The sequence below is a fragment of the Pteropus vampyrus genome, unplaced genomic scaffold (genome assembly GCF_000151845.1).
Source record: "Pteropus vampyrus isolate Shadow unplaced genomic scaffold, Pvam_2.0 Scaffold46, whole genome shotgun sequence".
In the NCBI taxonomy this organism is placed as follows: domain Eukaryota; kingdom Metazoa; phylum Chordata; class Mammalia; order Chiroptera; family Pteropodidae; genus Pteropus; species Pteropus vampyrus.
The window spans coordinates 6,368,786-6,388,531 of record NW_011888827.1 but is presented as its reverse complement, the minus strand read 5'-3'; the positions used below and the strand labels follow the sequence as shown (position 1 = coordinate 6,388,531).

General features: G+C 41.0%; 1 protein-coding gene across 1 annotated transcript in view; it reads right to left on the bottom strand.

Annotated features, from left to right (window-relative positions):
• NRAP (nebulin related anchoring protein) overlaps positions 1–14,095 on the bottom strand; it is a 68,211-nt gene extending 54,116 nt beyond the window's left edge. Inside the window, 10 exon segments of the mRNA XM_023530121.1 lie at positions 226–330; positions 3,097–3,201; positions 3,486–3,593; positions 4,389–4,493; positions 5,178–5,282; positions 6,364–6,468; positions 8,547–8,651; positions 12,789–12,876; positions 13,447–13,541; positions 13,859–14,095. Coding sequence (XP_023385889.1) covers positions 226–330; positions 3,097–3,201; positions 3,486–3,593; positions 4,389–4,493; positions 5,178–5,282; positions 6,364–6,468; positions 8,547–8,651; positions 12,789–12,876; positions 13,447–13,541; positions 13,859–13,930 — 993 coding nt within the window. The 5' untranslated portion in view covers positions 13,931–14,095.
• Between the last annotated feature and the right edge of the window lie 5,651 nt (positions 14,096–19,746).

Below are 19,746 nucleotides of genomic sequence, written 5' to 3'. Positions count from 1 at the left end.
AACATTTGTCCATGTCAATCTCCTTTAAAAAAGATAAATGTGACCAAACAGTCTGAACAAAAGAAGTAGGTACCAGAAATTTGGATAGAAATTGAAGGCTAACATTCTGCTTTGACTCAGTTCTAATAAATTTATCTGTGTGTAGGCTTCAATAAGCACAGCCTTCAAAGTCTCATTTCTCCTCTGCTTCTGTGGCTCTGTAGGCCATCCTGATGCAGTACTTACATCACTAGCGAGTTCGTTGGCTTTCTTGGCATTCTGATAAGCCGGGGTGATCATGGCGGGGAAGCTGCCCTTCCCTCTGTGCCCATCACTCTCCTCCAAGTAACCCTGCTGGATGAATCAAAAATCTCAATCAGTAATGCTCCCCTCCCTACATGGGTGAGGGATTAGCAATGGTCTCTCCTATAGCCTGTTCCTACAGAGGTCCATCCACACTGGACAGTCCAGTGATCACGCTGGGAGTGGTACCTCGTGGTGGTTAAGATGGTAGGCTCTGAGTCAGGCCTACTTACTGGTACCCAACACACAGTCGGCACTAAATAAATGATAACTGTTATCATTATCATCATCATTTCTACTAGACACATCAAGAGACTCTACCAGTCTCCCAGGCCCATGTATTATGGAGTGTTCACTTCTTAGCTGACACCAGGGAAGCTCAGCAGTCTTCCAGCAGTCTCGAACGCTGCCTTTCTCAGGCCAATCGACAGATTTATACAGAGAAACTAATTGATATCCCAAATACTGTAAATGTATGTCATCTACTAAGAAGGAGAGCATTATGTAACTATTTGAATTTTTGTAATCGGAAGGGGGAGATTTTCAAATTGGCATGAGATGCTCTGAAATGAGACTAAATGTATATTTCAGACTAAAAATTATAATCTGACTCTTAATTTCTTCCTTCTTCCTCCCCATACCAGCCGCCCATGTTCACAAAAACCTTCTCTCTCATGGACCTATCATCACATCACTACTATAAACCTTCCCTGGCAGTCAGATGTACTTCAAGACCCCAGCAGACGCTACCTTCTATCTGGGGAACTCCTCCCTTCCTCTCAGTCCTGTCCTGGGCAGAATCAGCAGCTTCCTCATCTGTGTTCCCACAAATATGGAAGAACCCTTAGCCTGCCCCCCCAGGCTCAAGACTCCATTGCCCACAGGCTTCATCCAGGGCCAGGGTCTGCCCTGCTCCAGCACCAGGTTTGAGGTCTAACACATACATTTTCTTAAACAAAACAGTTGGGTCAAGTTAAAATGTCCGGGTTCCCTTTTTATCCGATAATGACAACTGTTTAGTCTGAGTGCTCCTTTATGTTTGGCTGCCAGAATATTTTGGGCCAAAAGTAATAAGTAAAAAATATTAAGTTAAAAAAAATAATAATAAAGGCACTCAAATTATTTGGTAATCCCCTTTTCTCTATGGTTTAGGAATGGTCTGTATCGTATTTTAACTTCCTTGCTTATATGTATTTATATTTTGCAAATTGGTTTGTAAGCCACCTAATCCTATTGGGGAATTGACTACTTACAAATAATAAATTGATTACATGGCATAGTCCATTAGCCTAAAAAAAAAATGTTACTCATAAAAAAGAAGAATGGATTGTTTGGCATTTTAGGCACTATGGATATTTATAGTTTATCTGACTGCCGCTTCTCTCTCAGTCCCTTCTACTCATGCCCTGGCAAGTTCCACTAAATCACAGTGAAATGCCACACAAGACTGATCCTCTCGACAGCTGCTAGCTGTGCTATCAAACAACACCCACTTTGACTCTTGCATTTGTTATTATCACAACTGAAAACCTCAACCAAAATGTCCAAATAATTAAGAATTAACCATGCTCCTATGAAGTTACATTTCATCAATGTGTATAGACATGTCTAGATACACATATGAAATTATATGTCCATGTTTTAACTATTGGCAGATAGCACTGTCAACATTTAGAACAATATAGGTTTTTTTTTATGACAATATAGTTTTTGCCAAATACAGAAACCAAATATTTTTTAATAAAACTGATTTTTATAAGTTGTCCTGAGCCTTCTAAACAACATATTTAAAACATGAAACCAATAAAAATATTTTTTCACTTAGTTTAAAGCATTAAGAGACTAACTAACATCATGGAATTTAATAAAATGGCCTTTTTAGTTCAAAATCAAATATTTTGGCTCAGACAGACATTTGTAAAGGGATCATGAACTATCTTTACATACATCCTAAGTCTCGTGTGATGTATCTTCATACGGGCAACTTTTTTTCTGAAGAGAAATAAGTTATTTGTTTTCCTTTATAAATTATGTAAGTTGAATAAGTCATTTATGTTGTAGAATCTATCTACTGAAAAACAACTGTCCAATTAAGAAAAAAATATCAACTAAGCCCATTGAATGGATTTTCCTAGTACACACGCTTGCTCTTCCGATATTCTTTACTTAGGACAGTGAAAAAAAGAATGTTCCTTTTCTCCCCTACAACATCCGTCTAGTACTAAAAAATAGACAGGGATGTGCAAATAAAAATTAGCTTGTCATCTCAACTGTCTCACACCCTGACAAGATGTACTTTATTTAAGAAGTGAAATTTGAAAAAGCTCTGCATTCTCTGGCATATTACTTTACCTAGCAAACTAGATAAGCAATTCTGCTTTCTCAGAAAACGAGTTCTGCTACTCCATGAATTGCTCAATATTTCTCAAGACATGTACTTTGATCTCCTTTGAGCTCACGCAGTTGGTGGGCTAAACGCATCCAGTTTCAGTCCATGGGACCATTCTTCAATGAATAGATGAGAATGCTTTATTCTTAGCAAACCCACCATCTTGATATAGGTACTTTACTTAAAAAAAGGAAGAAAAAACATTCTTGGAATCTGTTTTCCTAAGTGGGTGAAGTTGAGCCCTGTGTAATTGTTTGCCCACTACTTTCTTGCTTGGAAAAGCCAACTTTCATAAATAGAGCAGAGATAAGCCACAGCCCAACCTCTGATTAAATGGTCATGGGTTATGTCACAGGCTAGAGGGTTGCAAAACAGAACTGACCACTAAAGAGAGCAGTGTCCCAGGAAGTCATTTTATCACACACCTGGCCGTATTGATCCACATATTCCTTCATCATTGTGCCCTCAGCTCCAGTGGCTGGACCAGCCATTCCCTTCATTTCTCTTTGATATTGTTGATGGTACCTCACCTGTTTGAAGAGAAAGGACAAACTCAGGGAATTGAGCCTCCTATGCACATAGGCCAGAAGAGTACAGATGACTGTCTTGTGGAATATTCTTTTCCTGCTTGGGTCCAGGGAATGTGTCTTATACATAAAAGTGCCAGATCACGGTAAAATTGATAGAAAACTAAGAAAGAAAGCTACTTTCTAGATCCACAGTGCATGCAAAAGTAGACAGGAAGTTGGACTTGCCAGGCCCAAATAACTTCCTGCCTCCTCCCCTACATGACAACATTGCCGGGAACACTTACATCACTTGCCAGCTCATTGGCTCTTTTAGCTATCTGATAAGCAGGTGTGATCATAGCAGGAAAACTGCCCTTCCCTCTCTGCTGTTCATAGTCCTCTGTGTACCTAACCTGGAAAATGAAAACAAATTTTGGAAATCATGTCACCATCTCACCATTTACCAAGCAATCTGAGTGAGAAGCCTTGCTAAGGGCTCCTATAACACCCTGCACACCGCTGTCACAGCTCTTATGGCAATGTAATTGGCTTATAGCTTGATGAACTTGTGCATTTTATTTACTTTTTATTCTCAGTACTCATCACAGTGCCTGACACATGGAGAAATTCAATGCAGAATTCAACACATATGGGTGAGGCACCTGATGTGGGCCAGGTGTCACGGCTGGGCAGAAGAATAAGGCTGCTCGCTGCCCTTGAGAAGCTGTTGGTCCATTCGGGAGACAAGAGGCTTCTGACTCAAGGCAAGTAGAAGCCACCTGTTAACTTGAACCAGAATTGGAGCTTAAGCTTCCCCTGGCTCAGAACAACATTCAGTTCTTGGCCTTATTGTGCTATGGAGTAACTGGGCTATGAAAAGGCAAGTGGTACAAATTCTTTAGAAGTTATGTTCTATAATTTGCAGTGACAAGGCGAGAATTAACCTAAAATTAATTCTTTCAGATTAATTAGATACATGCGGTTTGTCACTAATAATATTTAAAGTTTTCTCCCTAAAGAGGAGTTTTCATGAGTTCTGTGATGGCTGATGTTTCTGATCTGACCATCTTTGACCTTAGAAAGTTCTTCCTGGTCCCCACGCAGGACCGAGATGCCTTCTACATTCTCCCTCACTCCTCCACCAAGTAAGAAAAGACTAGAGAATCTTAAACAAGAATCACTGAGTCGTGACCTTCATCATTTCTTACGTCACTTTGAAGCTGTCCCCCCGCCTTGGCCCGTAGCAGCTCAGGGGTATCTGCCACCGTGGTGAACCTGGAGACGCGCTCATCGTGGCCTCTCTTGTATTCCACCTGATGAGGAGACAGCAGAGTCATGGTCACACCCACCAGCCTTTGTGAAGGCCTCTCCATCCTGAAACTACACCACCGGGTTATCCTCACCACTACCCGTGGCAGGTCTTTATGGCTTGCGTTATGGGAACCACCTCAAAAAGCATTGATGCTAATGTGTAAAGTCCAAGAGAGTAAGAAATATGAACTCACTGCTAAACGTGAACAAATATGAACTCACTTCATCTCCACAACAATTTCATGAGGCAGGACTATTATTTTCCCCTTTTTATATATGAGCAGCTGAGGAGTAGAGAGGTTAAGTAATTTGCTCAGTCACACACCTAGAGCCAGGATTCTAATCCCAGTGTTTTGACTCTTTACCAACAAGATACGCTACCTTTTAGGAGGACCTGCCACTTAGTTTGAAGCAGTGTCCTTAACACTAAAGTGACCTCAAGAATTTATTTGGTCCAGTCTTAGAGTGAGCTGCATAGTCTTCTCCCCATTTGGTGGATGATGCCCAGTCAAAGTACAGAGGGTAATTGATAGAGAAAGATAAAAACATGGTTTTCTCCATAACACCACACTAATGGTACCATGCCCTAGAACACTCTCTTGTTAGATTTTATCTGAATCCCAGAAGTTCGTTAATAACAAAAAAAATGAACATAATCAGTGGTAAAAAAGCATTAAGACGCTCACCTGGCTGGCCAGCTGGTTGGCTCTCTTGGCCCTTTGATAAGCAGGTGTGATCATGGCTGGAAAGCTCCCTTTGCCCCTCTGTTGCTCATAGTCTTCTGTATACTCCTGCTGGTCAGAACCCACATCATCATGAGAACCAATACAATATCAGATGAGAACTAATAGAAGTGTAATCGCAGGCATCATCAGAACCAATGCAACTGGGTTTATAAGATATTTAAACAATTCAGTCACCCAGAATAAATTGGAAAATGTTATCCAACTGATGATTTGAATAACACCTTCAAATCATATTTCTCAGGTCAAAAGGCTGCCCCTTCAATGCTTACATCAAATGATGTGGAACCTGGTACAACCCAAGGGATGCCTTTTGACTCAAAGGTTGTATGATAATGCAGCCATTAATATGTAGGAGACTTTTCTGTAACTCGTCCATTAGAGATAGTTCTACCGCATTGGGAGTAAAATGTCTGCTAGCTTTCCTCCTTACTTTTTAAGTATCTCTGATGATTAGCTTTCCTAATGAGACATAGTAGCTTAGCACGTGTGTTGCTACTGTTTCCTTTTCCATTTGCTCCAGGAAAAGTCACTGAAGACTAACAATATTTTCCAAAGTAATTTCTTCAAAGGGCAGGTGTCCTAGGTGCATGGAGAGGACTAGGGGGGACTCTGCAAATTGTTAAGGATTTCCACAGTCTGGGCTAAAATTGCCTTTTCTACATGAAAACCTACCAAGGTGTCTCTTGCTATGTTGGAGGTCAGAAGTCTACACATGGGCCATCTGGGCTGGTTCCTTCTGAAGGCTCTGCAGGAGAATCTATTTCTTTGCCTTCTCCAGTCTCTAGAGGTTGCCAGCATTCTTTGGCTTGTGGCCCCAAATTGCTTTGACTTCTGCTTCTGTTGTCGCATCACCTTTCTCTGACTCTGACCCTCATGCTTCCCTCCTTATAAGGACCCCTGTGATTAAATTGCTTCCACTCTAATAATCCAGGATAATCTTCATATCTCAGGATCCTCAACTTACTCACATCCACAAAGTCCCTTTGGCCATGTAAGCAACATCTCCACAGGTGCCAGGGATTAGAATACGGAAATCTTTGGGGGAGGGGACAGTATTCTGTCTACCACAATCTTACGATAAAGGAACATTCAAATTAATTGCTAAAATAATGTCTAGGGCCCTTACCTCACCAAGAGACTTCCGAGCCTCAACCATCCTCACAATTTCAGGGTCTGGCAGCGCTCCTGGGCACCAAGCATTCCCTTCCCCATATCCAGTCCAATAGGGTCTCTACAAAGAAAACACACAAATGCATATAGGCACACACCCCACACAATTGGTTGGTAAGATTCCCCCTATCACCCCCCCCACACACACACACACACAGAAATGCTTACTCACACTGTTGATATCAGACAGAAATTTTCTAAAAACCATAAACTCCTATCGGTATACAGCAGGTCTCAGTTAACCAAAATGTTCAGCTAGAAAATAACCTAATATCTGAAATAATTGTACTTTCTGAAATTCACTTATCTCATAGAAGAGTTCCAAATGTAACTGAACATTTCTTTGCCTGTCATTGAGCAGCAGGAAGTTGTTGTGGACAGGCAATCTGAAATTAATCAGCATCATTCATCTAAGCTTCAAAAACCTAATATCTGCTATGTGCCTAGCATTGGATGAAGCAATTAACACTGGAAAAAGAAAAGCCCAGGATAGGGAACCACCATGAACAAAAGCATGAAGGCAGAAATGGACTCCATGTGGAAGCCCATGAGGAGACGGATTTGACTGGAATAGAGGGGAAGAGACGGAGAACCAAGTGGGCTGGAGTGGGGGGCAAGACGCACAGGTTGGGTGGAGGCAGCCTTCGGAGATCTGGAAAGGCAAATAATTCCTACGCAGGAATATGCTGAAGTACGCTAGCAATCGGGGAAGTTTAACTTAAAAGAAAAAGATTGTCCAAACTTTTATCTGGTAATACCAAGTGTTGGTGAGAGTGTGGGAAACAGGTAGTGTCATATTCTACCAGTAGGAGTATAAAATGTACAGTCATTTTAGAGAGCAATTTGACAATATCTATTAAAATGAAAAAGACATGCACCTTTTGACCTAGCAACTTCATTTTTCACTATGTATTCTAGAGAACCACTCATTTGTGTCCAAAAGAGGCCATGCACAAGGGTGCTCATTGCAACTTTATAAGAGAAAAAAAAAATGGAAATAAGCTTGCACATCAATAGCAGAGCATGACACATCTATTCTTAATGGTTGCCCCAATACACCCATCTATGACCCATCCTTAAAAGGATGCTGACATAGAAATACCTCCAAAATATCTGTTAACTAAAAAATACCAGTTGCAAACCAATGCATATTGTTTCATGAGAAACCAAACTTACACATTTTGATAGAAATATATATAAACAATTTTCAACAAAAAATAATAGCTGATATTTATTATGCCTACCAATGTCCTAAGATCTTTACATTTATATACTCTTTTAATCTTCACAATAGTTCTGCGAATCAGGAACTATTTGAAGTTCAGTTTTCAGGTGAGGAATCCGAAGAAAAGAATGGTTAAATAACTCATTAAAGGTCCCTTGAGAAACGGCAGTAGGCAAGTCCAAAAGTAAGTACTAAAAAAAAAAATTATATAGATTTTGATCTGTAAATGACTAGAGGGAAGTCCAGAAGGAGACCCAGCAGATTGATAACTCTGGGGACCTCTACAGAGGAACCTGAGATTGGAAATGGTGGACAAGGAGTTACCTTTGTAGTGTTTGGATTTTTTTTTTTTTACAATAATAAAAATGTAAGTATTATGTGTATAATTGAAACTGAATGGCTGAGGAATTTTGAAACGATGAGGCTGTTAATAGAGTGACCATAAATTCTCAGGTGGTGGGAGACAGCCAGGGACATCCAGGAAGCTATGTGTGACCAATGTCACCTGACAGAGGCAAATCCACAGGAGAGTACAGCTTCTTGGGAGGCCCTCATAGAAGTCCAGGCAGGAGATAATGTGGATCGGAGCTGGGTTAGTGCAGAAAGGAAGGGGTGAAGCTGAGTGAAGTATCAAAGGAAGGACGGGCAGCCTTGGTTTCCAGCCGGTGGCTGTTCTCAGTGACAAAAACACAGTAGTTAGAAGGGAGAAGTAAATGACTTTGGACTGGAGCAGATATGGTTGAGGTGATGCTGGAACCTGTTGATGAAGGTCTTCTGTAGACAGTTGGAATTACAAACTGGATAAAAGAAACCCTAATTGATTTCGTCTGGAAGCAATAATGAGAATACATTTCATTTGCATAGTATGTCATTCTCTCCTCCGTTACCAAACCCATTCACAACTCTCCTCTCACCTCATTCACCAGGGGCTGTCTGTTAGGTGTAGCTGCCACATCATTGGATTTCATGTCCCAGTGAAAACCCGATTTAAACTGTTCACCATCGTCTTGCTCATCAATCTGCACAATGAAGATGTTGTCAGTAATAGTTCCATCAAAAGACAGAAAGAAAATAAATAATATATAACTAAACTGGAAGATTTTCCTAAGTCTCAGCTGCGAAAGCATCTTAACTGCACTACAACACACACTGTGCCAGCCTCATGGTGGCTTCATCTGTTCAACCACACGGGCGGCACGTACAGAGCACCTGCTGTGTGTGGAGTTCCATTCAGCAGTGCAATTAAAGAGACTTAAAAGTCTCCACAACATCAAGAATTCAGGTTAAGGTAACCTCAGGAAACACTAGACATTCGAGTAGTGATGCTTAATTTTAGTCTGTGCAACAATCACCCAGAGAGCTTGTTAAAACGCTGGATCCCCAAATTCAAGCAGGTGTTCTCTTATGTTTTATAACTTTACCTTTAACATCTTCATTCATAATACACCTTCAGTTAACTTTTGTTTATAAATGTGAGGCAGGTATCAAGGTTCATTTTTTTCCTATGTGAATATCCAATCCTTCCAGCACGATTTATTTAAAGGTCATTCTTGCTACATTGAATTGCAATGGTGCTTTAGTCGTAATTCAACAGACCATATATGAGCAGCTCTATTTCTGGACCTTGTATAGTATTTCACTCATATATTTGTCTACTCTTGTGCCAATACTACACTGAGTAAATTACTACTACATTTGTGATAAGTCTTGAAATCTGTTAAGTTCTTTAATTTTTTTCTTCAAGATTTCCTGGTTATTCTAGAATCTTTGTACGTTCATATCAATTTTAGAATCAGTCTGTCACTTTCTACAAAAAATGCCAGGATTTTGATTGGGAATGCATGGAATGTGTAGATCAATTTCAAGAGAACTAACATCTCAACATCCTCATGACCCTAGGATAGGCAGATCTTAAAGACAAGATAAAAAGGACAAACCATAAAAAAAAAAATCAGAAGGTCTTAGATCCAAACCCAGATATCATAATTTCTGAGGTCTAAAACAGAGCCCCCAAACCTGTAATTTTAACAAGCTGAAATTTAAATCATTAATTTTATAGATGATAGAAGAAGCTCAGGGGAGAGATATGAACGTACTAAAATCTTTCATTGGGTTACGGAGCCAGGCTTAGAACCCAGGAACTCCAGCTCCCAATCAAGGCACTTTCTGTCATTGACTTTCTAGGCTGGCTAATGCTTAATGCAGCTCCAATACGTATATTTTTAAATATGTAAATTGAGAGATCTTTACATGCTTTTTCCCTTAGAATTTGAGAAACTACCACAAATATTACATAGCTAAGGCAGGGTTTCTTGTTGGCGACATTACCGATATTTAGGGCCAGTTAAATTCTTTCTCGTGGGGGACCGTTGCATGCACTGCAGGATGTTTATCGCCATAGCTGCTCTCTATACGCTAGATGCCAGTAGTGTTCTTACCGTCCCTTCTCCACGTTGTGACAACCAAAAAAGTCCCCAGACATTACCAAATGTCCCCTAGGGGGTAAAATTGCCCTCCTTGAGAGCCGTTGACTTAAAGAATCAGAATCACGCGACCAAAATAGAGCGGATGCCGTATTTGCAGTCCTCCCACAGCATAAATCCAACGCTGAGGAGTGTCTGCCTCCCTAGAGACCTTTCAAGAGTTTTGTGATTATTCTGAGGGAGTAGGAAGAGAGAAAAAAGCCATAAAGGCTACTAGCGGATAAGGAAGCTTTAAGAGCTAATGTTCATTCTCCGAATAGAAGAGAACCTAGATGTTTTCTTCTTCTAAAAACTCCATTTATACCTACCAGACAGAAAATGTTACCTTAGTAAATATTTATTTTTAAAAGAGAGACATTTAAAAAACAGAAACACATCAATCTGCTTCGATTGCCAGCTCAATATCTTTACCCTAGTCTTCTCCTTCACCACCATCACTGAAGCACCTTTTTCTTCCTTTTTTTAATTTTTGCAAACGCACAGTAAATTTAGATTTTATTCATTTGGCAGTCTCTCTAAGATGCAAAGGGGAAAATTAATCCAGTACACTCCCTAGGATGGTTATAAGATCTGGGGCCTAGAAGGACATAATTGTCCATTTGAATTTTTCCCTGGTGGCAAAGGAGGAGAAAGTGATCTCAGCTGTCAATTGTTTCTCACACATACACATACACACACGTACACACACATACCATATATATATACAGACACACACATACACATACCACACACTTGCACACATACATGTATACACATGTGTGTATGCATATGTATACACAGCAAGTACACACATATGTATACGCGTGCACACGTATTCACACCTATATACACACACGCATACACTCCCCATATGCACACACACATATTTATACACATATACACATATTCACAGAGATGCAAACAAATACACACACACAGGCCTCCTGGGAAGCTCACATCACTCTCTGTGGCTGGAAACAGAACCAGCGATAATCTCTCTCCAGGTCGAGCCTGTCATACAGAGTGAAAAGCAAGTGAATGCACTACCACCAAAAGAAAGGTACTATTTACTGTGTGACCTGTTGTATGATTGTAAGGTAGGGACATGCCAGTTGAGGCCGAGCACAGGATGGAAAAATACAGATATTATGAATTTTTGTAGAGAGGATAATACATAAAAACAGCAGTCTGATGTGTAAGTACATCTCCTTGTGTTTAATCTGTCAAGTTCTGGCTACACACCTCTGAGACATCTGGATGTTTGTAAACACAGACAAGCACTTTTCCTTCTGGAGAGTTTGTCACCCCCTAGGTACATGGAAGCAGGCCAATGGAACCATTCAGTATCTGGATTTCGAAGTCTGATAAATCTGGATTTGTATTCATTCCACTAACTAGGTAAAACCGAGCAAGTTACTTAACCTCTCTGAGCCTCAGCCTCCCCAACTAATATAATACTGTCACAGGGAGTTCCTGTGAAGAATAAATGAGATAACGCAGATAGAGAGCCTGGCAGAGTATTTGCCACTCTGTTTAAGTATGAGCTAAATTCAGTATTTATCGTAATTTCAGGTAGCTACCCTTAGACGTCAAGAGATCAAAACAAAATCCTAAAAGAATTTGCCTCCTCAGTAGCCTGGGATTGCTTGTGAATTCTTAAGGCTTGTGAATCCTCAGAAAACAATGACACACAAGCAATGAATGATCTGAGCCTCCGTGTCCTCACCATTAAAATGGGATAACAATAGTATTTACCTTATTGGATTGCAATTTGTATTAAATGAAGTAAGCAATAAGTGTACAGTAAATGCTATATAAACTTTTTAAAAAATAATAAACCACAATTAGTGCAAAGCACTTAGTAAAATAAGTGCTTGGCAGTATTTGTAAACTCGGTCTAATATACATTTTCTTAAGGAGGAGTATGGCCTGAGCAGGCAGGACGGTCAGTATAAAATGAGGTAATATCAAGAAGGCAGATTACTAGAGAGCCTTCCACTTCATGTGCCATTTTCTAATTTTAGAAAGCCACCAGCTCCATCCCACTGGACTTCTCATGGGACATGGAGGAAAGAAGTTAAATGATTCGTCATTTTAATAAATGCAAGTGTTCAATCAATAGCTAATCACTGACAGAACTCCACTGTTAATTTTTCAAAAGAGGTTGGTTTATCAATGTGGCCTCCTTGTCTACCTAAATATCAATTCCAAATCAAAATATCTTTGCTCTCCCCCTACCTTATGGGGAAAGAGAGGCTGCAAATAATCTTAAACACTACTGAATTCAGAGATTTAAGGGTATGAAACTGGATGTTTTTAATTTTCTATACCAAAATAATCATGGGGGGGGGCGGGGAGAAGAAAAGGCTCTAGTAATATTATCTAGCTACTTTGTTTTTCTAGTGTATACAGGGCTTATTGTATAAACTGTCATCGATATGTCCAGAACTGGCAGACACAGAGAGATGACTCTGAATACTAGGTCCTCAGATATTCAAGCTAGATTATCCTGGGTATTGGCCTCTATACTGTGGTAAGGACCAATAGCAATATTTATTGCTTAAATGCACTTCGCACTTGTAGGTGGAGAAAATCGGCAGGCTCACACCTAGACACCGATACTTAAAAAGTGAATAGGTCCCTGAGCTAAAAAATTTTCTTTAAGGCTATTTTTAAGTTCAAAATTAAACTTACCCCATGGATGTCTCCTGGAGACTTCTCCACATTTAGGTTTAATGGAGTATGGTAGACACTTGTGAAAGTGTTGTTCTTGGGGTTATGGCTACAAAAAAAAGATATAAGCCAAAATTAGAAATGTACTTTATCTAAGATGACTGAATGACTTATTTAAAGGAACAGTTAGTTTTTAAGTCAAAAATAAAACAGTAATTAAGTTCACGATTTTCCAGATAATTAGTCTTAAAGAAAAAGAAATCAAATAAATTCAATATATGTAACTTTATATGTATGTAATAGCCAAATTTAACTGGAAATAATCTCCTCAAGCTTTCTGAAAAAATAAAAAAGGATTCTGAAATTATTTAAAAGAAAAAAATGTTAAAGCTCTACATGCATACATCCATGACAATTATAACGTTCTGCACAATATTTAATAATTTGACATGGGGTTATAGTCAATAGATTTGATTTTATTTATAAGAAATTTGAAACTTTCAACTTTCTGTCCATTACATAAAATCCCACCTTCGATCTCATCAATGATTTTATGGAAGTAAAAACTTTTGAGAAAACATTTTTTGGATTTTACCCTGGAGTGTGTGATTTGAATTTCTGATTGGCTACTTGTTATAAAAAACTCAAGAGGTAGTGGGGAGGTCCATCAAACACTTACGCATGACAGTACGGCTTTTTCTGGTGACTCACAAAGTTATTAACCGAGAGCATCATCTTGCAAACTTCACAGTGAAAACACGCTTTATGCCATATCTAGAAATTGTATAGAACAGATTTAGCAAAATTTCCCTTTTTTCAGACTCGGGATTCTTATATATCTCAGGGTAAAAAATTGAGCTTTAGGGATAAAATGGTGATTTAAAGACATGTGGCTACAATATGTTAAATAAATGAGTAACATTTTTTTGAGACAATATAGAAGACATAGCTAAAAATGGGTAGAACTGAAAAAAGGTGTGAAACATTTTTTTTTTTTTTTGGAGGTTCAAAATAACCCACATGGCCATATGTGAGAAGATAATTTTTCCATGTTTGTTATTATTCCCAAAGGCCAAGAAACATCTACTGACCTGATCTAAACAGCTGATCTTCTCAGCAGGATAGACTCCGTACCCACACCTAGAGCAAGCCTGGACATTCATCTTGACTCCCAAGGAGAGGAAACAAAGATAGGTAACAGCCAAGAAATCCAAGAAGAAGCCCCAATCTAGTTGTCCAAGTCTCCAAAATCCTGAACCTTATTAAATTCTGGGTGCACTTTGATCATTCGAAGTCCAACTTCCACTTTCCTTTGCTGACCTTCTAGTCTGAAGTCAGCAGCTGGATGGTTTTTAAAGCTGCCACTTACTCAACGGGCTATTTTGGCGACTCGCTCAGCACGCATGCGTCTGGGAAATGAGGTGGAGGTATTTCTAGCAGACATGCTTCTCTAAATAGAAAAGTGAACTCACGACAACATCATATTTATGTGGATGACCAAATCCTGGTGTATGACCAGGCAGCATGTAGATTCACACTAGCTGTGATCATAACCCAAGAAAAGAACCCAGAAGAAAACAGCAGCACACCCTCATTCGACGATCAAATTAGAAAAGCTTGCTCTGTGAACAAGATGACTAAAGCAGGAAGGCCAGCCGCCCAAAGTACAGGAAATAAAACAGGACTGATTCACTCCACGGGAAGGGTAAATGCTGTATTTGAATTCTAGCTTTATCTATTAAAAATGTTAACAGCAGTGAGACTGAAAACTGATCAAGATATTAACTTGTGTTTAGCTTCTGCTAGCATGCACAAAGAAGAAGAAATGAGAATTCTTGGTGTTTTGGCCTCAGTACGTTACGTTGCACTGTTCTAAGAATGCCTGTTTATTCCCTCGCCTCCCAGGCCTGGAGTGGGGCAGCCTGAAGACAAACCCTCTTGTCCTGGCTTTGAGAAGCGTCTCATTGTCTTCGGTGTCTACCTAAATGTCATCTTAACCCAGACCTTCCAGAAACTCCTTACAAAAAAGATGCTGCCTCACCCATCCTTACCCCTCGGCTAACTACCTGCTATAATTCTTACCCTGTTTTATGTCCTTCATAGCAGTCACCACTACCTGACATCTTAAATACTAATGTCTGTATTTTAAAAAATTATCTATCTCCTCCATGAAAATATAAGTTCCATCAAAACAGGATCTTTGGTCCTTGTTGTCATTTCTATACCCCCAGTACCTAGAACAAGGACTGGCATGGAAAACGTGCTCATTAAGTATTCATTGAATCAAAGAAATAAATTTAATACTCTCATCAAAATGCCTATAGGAACCAGAGGTAAAGTCATAGGTTATGGCATGGACCTTCCCAAATGGGAGAGCACATACCCCAGCCAATTTGTCAAGCATTTTCAATGTTCTGATTTTTCCACAGAAGGCAGATATTGGCAGTTACACATAAAATTCCTTGTTTTGTAAAACACTGAGAAAAAAAGAATAAAACAAAGCCATGGGCAGTACTTGGTTGACAGTCTACCAATTAGTGACCTTTGACCTAACTGCTGAGAAGATTATGATAATGTTGGGGGATCTCCAGGTCGAATGAAATCAGTAGTACTTGTGTGTTATGTTAGGTGAGCCAGGGGAGGAGGAGGCTACAAAGCAAGTGAAGAGGAGTATCAGTCACGTACACTCAGGAGCAGGTGCAGCTGGAGCTCCCTATAGACAGATAGTGGGGCTCAAGTGCTCTATCATCACCTGGAGGGAAGGGGATTCCAGGTAGGGACTCCAGGCTCAGGAAGGCACCCATACTGAAATGACAGGGCAGCCTGAGTGAATGGGAAGGTAAAGGCAAAGAACAAAGACCCAAAGGCTCCCTGAATGCTCCACTCTGTCCAGATTTCTCAAGCCATACCTGGGAAGTGGGCTGGAAACCCCAATAACCACCAAGAAAAAAACTCCCTCTCATTCCAGGGGGGATGACAAACCACCGTCAGAGTTCATCTAAAGAAAAATCGACTTCTTCTCTGCCTAAGGCTGTGATCGATGGCATTCTATAGTTGCTATAAGTTCTTGGTTACCCTTGTAAAAATAAGGATTGCCACAGCCAAAGATATGCAATTTGATCTGTTTCACCATGTCTGCTTTTAAAAGGCACTTATTAGGTATCAGAAATCATGAGGACAGGCAACCTCAATGAACTGGAAATGGGATAGTTTAAAGAACTAAAGTGAACATTCATTGCTGGGGGAAGATACACACAGCCCTCACTTGCTTGACAGACATTGCACATGGTCCCGCCCCCTGTGTCCACCCCATCCTCTCACATCTGGTAGAGCATCCCCCCAACCCTGTCCCTGTCACAGTGGCTACATCAGAACATGCCAGCCTTAGCCAAGAGCACACAGGCTTCTCTGGCCTTCAGTATTGTTCAGACATTTGTCTTAGCCTGGATTCCCCAGAAAATAGAACCTGAGGCAAAGGCTTACGTGCAAGGACTTTATTCAGAAGTGTCCCAGGGAGCAGAAGCACAGAGGCAGGAAATGGAGGGGAAAAGGGCAATATGAGGGTTTGTTCTCAAAGCAGCCACCACCTAATACAATGTGCACTGGATCACTTGACTTCCATCTTCCAAGAGGCCATATAAAAAACTACTACTCAGGAACATCTGCTAGAGGGAGGATTAATCTGTTGGCTCCTGTCTCCCTTTGGTAAAATTTTTGCCCCATTTGGGTGTTAACTCCCCTACATATCCACACTATGTATGTGCTTCAGGAGTCCCATAGCATCTCGCGCCTCAAAAGCGAAGACTCCAAGCCTCGGGCTCAGTGGTGATGAGCCAGAGGCAGATCACGTAGAGCCTTGCTGGTCCTTGATCTGGAGGCTTCGGCCAACACCATCACACATTGCTTTGCCTTTTTTTAAGTCTTGACTCATGGGGAGCTTGTAGTCAATGAAATAGTCCACAGTCTTTTGTTTCACATTAATGACTATCATATTCGGTATGTGGGCAATCGATTTCCTTTTTGAACTTCAATGTAACATTCATCTCTTTTAAATTTCATCCTGGTGGTCCCATTGCTTCAGCCGGTCAACATCATTTTGTACCTTGGTTCTGTCATCCAGACTATGAGGTAATTCTTCCTGACACTGAATCATTTCTAGCACCCTCCCATGGATGTGAAATGGTTTTGAAATTACAGAGAGATGATAAATGAGAAGTGAGGAGAAAGCTACCAGCCCTTCACTCTGTCACTGTCACTCTGGTTAGATTGGGGTTGTTCTTCCTGTGTTGGGGGTGTGTGTGTCTACCTTAGTTTAACTTTTCCCAAAGGCAAAGCCTGAAGCGAGGAACTGAATGCAGAGAATTTTGGGGGCAGTTCATCCCACAAGGTAACAGTGAGGGTTTTAGGTGAGTGAGCCAGAGAAGGGAGAAGAGTCAATAAAGGCATATTCTGAACACATTACTGCTGTGAACAAGTAGGGTTCAATCTTACTGGAGACACTCTGAGGATCCTTGTAGAATGTGCCCCAGAACTGTCCCACTAAAGAACGGGAGACTGGGATACTTATCCATCCAACTTTCATCTCCTTTTGGTTCCAAGTTACTGTCGGGGGCATTAACTCCCTTACACCACTAGGGGACACCTGTCTGCATGAGCTGAACACATTCTGCAGCTTCAGAGAAAGCCTAGGGCCAGGGAAGCAGAGGGACGTTTCTTAAGAAACTTAAGGAGGCCTTGGTCACATGCATCAGTGAGCCTAGGGAATATGGCATAGGGTACCCCAAGGGTCAGTCACTCAAGGAAACTGGCTGTGGGCAGGGTAAAGAAAATTATTTATATGAGATGCCATGAACTCCCACTGCCTGCTCTTCAGGCTGATGAAGTCATTTCTGTTCCATCCTTGTACTCCTCTGCAGTGTGCAATGCTGTGTCCCGATACTTGGGATGGAAATGCATGAAGCAGGGCGTTGTCTCAAGCTCTCATGTTTTCCCATGTCGGAAATGCCAGTCCATCCTCATCCCTATCTGTTGGAGCGTACAGGTACCAAGGGGAAGAAGCTGTTTGTTGAGGGTGTTTGAGAGAGGAAATTTCCATGAGCACCTGATGATGGGGAGTTGGTGGCTTCAGAGCAAAGTTCCTCTGTGCGGTCAAGGGCCATTAGATGGTGGGGTCAAGTTAGGCAAGTATCTTTCCTTGCCCTAGGGAAGCCGGAAGGTTGTAATGTTGCCTAACTGGTTAGGCTTCACACTGAGTTTCAGCAAGCCATCTATTTATGTAAATTTGTTCCACAGGAAGTACTGTGCCTAGGAAAATCAGAGAAATATTTTGCCTCCCCTCAAACCTAAATCTGGTTTGAGACCACTCTTTTGTTGAAATTACCATTCGCTTTGGAAATGGGATTGTGTCTTTTGGTCTAAGACAGAGTCTACAAACTTCTGTAAAGAGTCAGATTCTAAATATTTTATGCTTTGTGGGCTACATAATTATCTCTGTTGCATCTTCATTCTCTTCTTTTTCTTCCTTTAACAAGCCTTTAAAAATGTGAAAACCATTTTTAGCTTGTATGCTGTACAAAACCATGGCCCACAGGCCACCGTGCACCAACCCCTGATCTAAGAGGTTGCTCACAGATCATCAGGAGCAACCAGACCAGCGATCTCTTGGGGAGGTTGGTGGGAAGAAGAAGGCAGAGGAAAGGATTGGGAATCGGTTCAGTCTCATTTGGCTTGGGCTTTGACTGTCTGCAGATGGAGTCTTATCCAAGTGTGAACAATAATGTCCAACTGCTGTGGTTGTCTCCTGGGTCAGGGGACCATGACACACTCTGTGGGTGGCATGGAGATTTTCCTCTGAGTCAAGAAATGGATATTCCCACTGCTGAAGACCATGAAATCAGAAGAGAGGCAGCCCTTGGATTAGGGAAACTCTGGTCTATCCATCTGGGTCCAGTCAGGAGAGAGAAACCACACAGTAATCTGAACAGGGAAAGTTAATATAACAGAATATTACCTATAACAGGGGATTGGAATATCAAGAGATGGTTTAGTAAGAAGTAAAGAGAACTCTAAAAACTACAGCAATTGTAGATATAATATACTTGCAGATAACATATGTATTAGTTGCTAGAGCTGCCACAACAAAGTACCACAGACTAGAATGCTAGTATCCACAGTTCTGGATGCTAGAAGTCCAAGATCAAGGTGTTATCAGGGTTGATTTCTTTTTAGGCCTTTCTCCATGGCCTATAGATGGCCATTTTCTCCCTATGTATTTGCGCAGCCTTCCCTCTGTGTGTGTCTGTGTCTTAATCTCTTCTTACAAGGACATATTGGATTAGGGCCTACCCCCATGATCTCATTTCACCTCTAAAAATTCCATCTCCGAGTACAGCCATATTATGAGGTAGTGGTGGTTAGGACTTCCACATATGTATTTGAGTATGCGGGGGTACAATCCAGCCCATACCAGCGTAACTTAACGTAAACTAACATAACATAATATAACATGACAACATAACATGTCATTATCCCTAGAGCTCAGATAAAGGGCCTAAGGAAAAGCCCTCTCTCTACCTTCTTCCTGCCCCAGGGCTGAGGTCCAAACCTTTTTGGAGAGAGCATGACCTAGATGGCACAGAAGTCACTGTGGTGCCATGCCAGTGGAACTTGCTAGAAATCTGTCTTTTAGAACTTTCTGGAAATCTACTCTCTAGGTGCCAAAGAGAGCTTTTCATGGGAGGTATTTCAGTGGCGGCACTCTGCTACAAAAGCATCTGAAGAGGGTGCCGGGGAAGTTTCTGGCTGCTGAGTGCTGCTGGCCACCAGGCACAACAGAAGCTGAACACTGGGAAGCCAGGTGTGCTATAAAATCCTGAGCAGGAGCCTGATTATGCCTCAGCATGCCAAACACACCAGAACCAAGAAGCAAACCTTTTCTTCCTCGGTTCCTTCCAGCGCCCCCTACTGACAAAGCTTAACC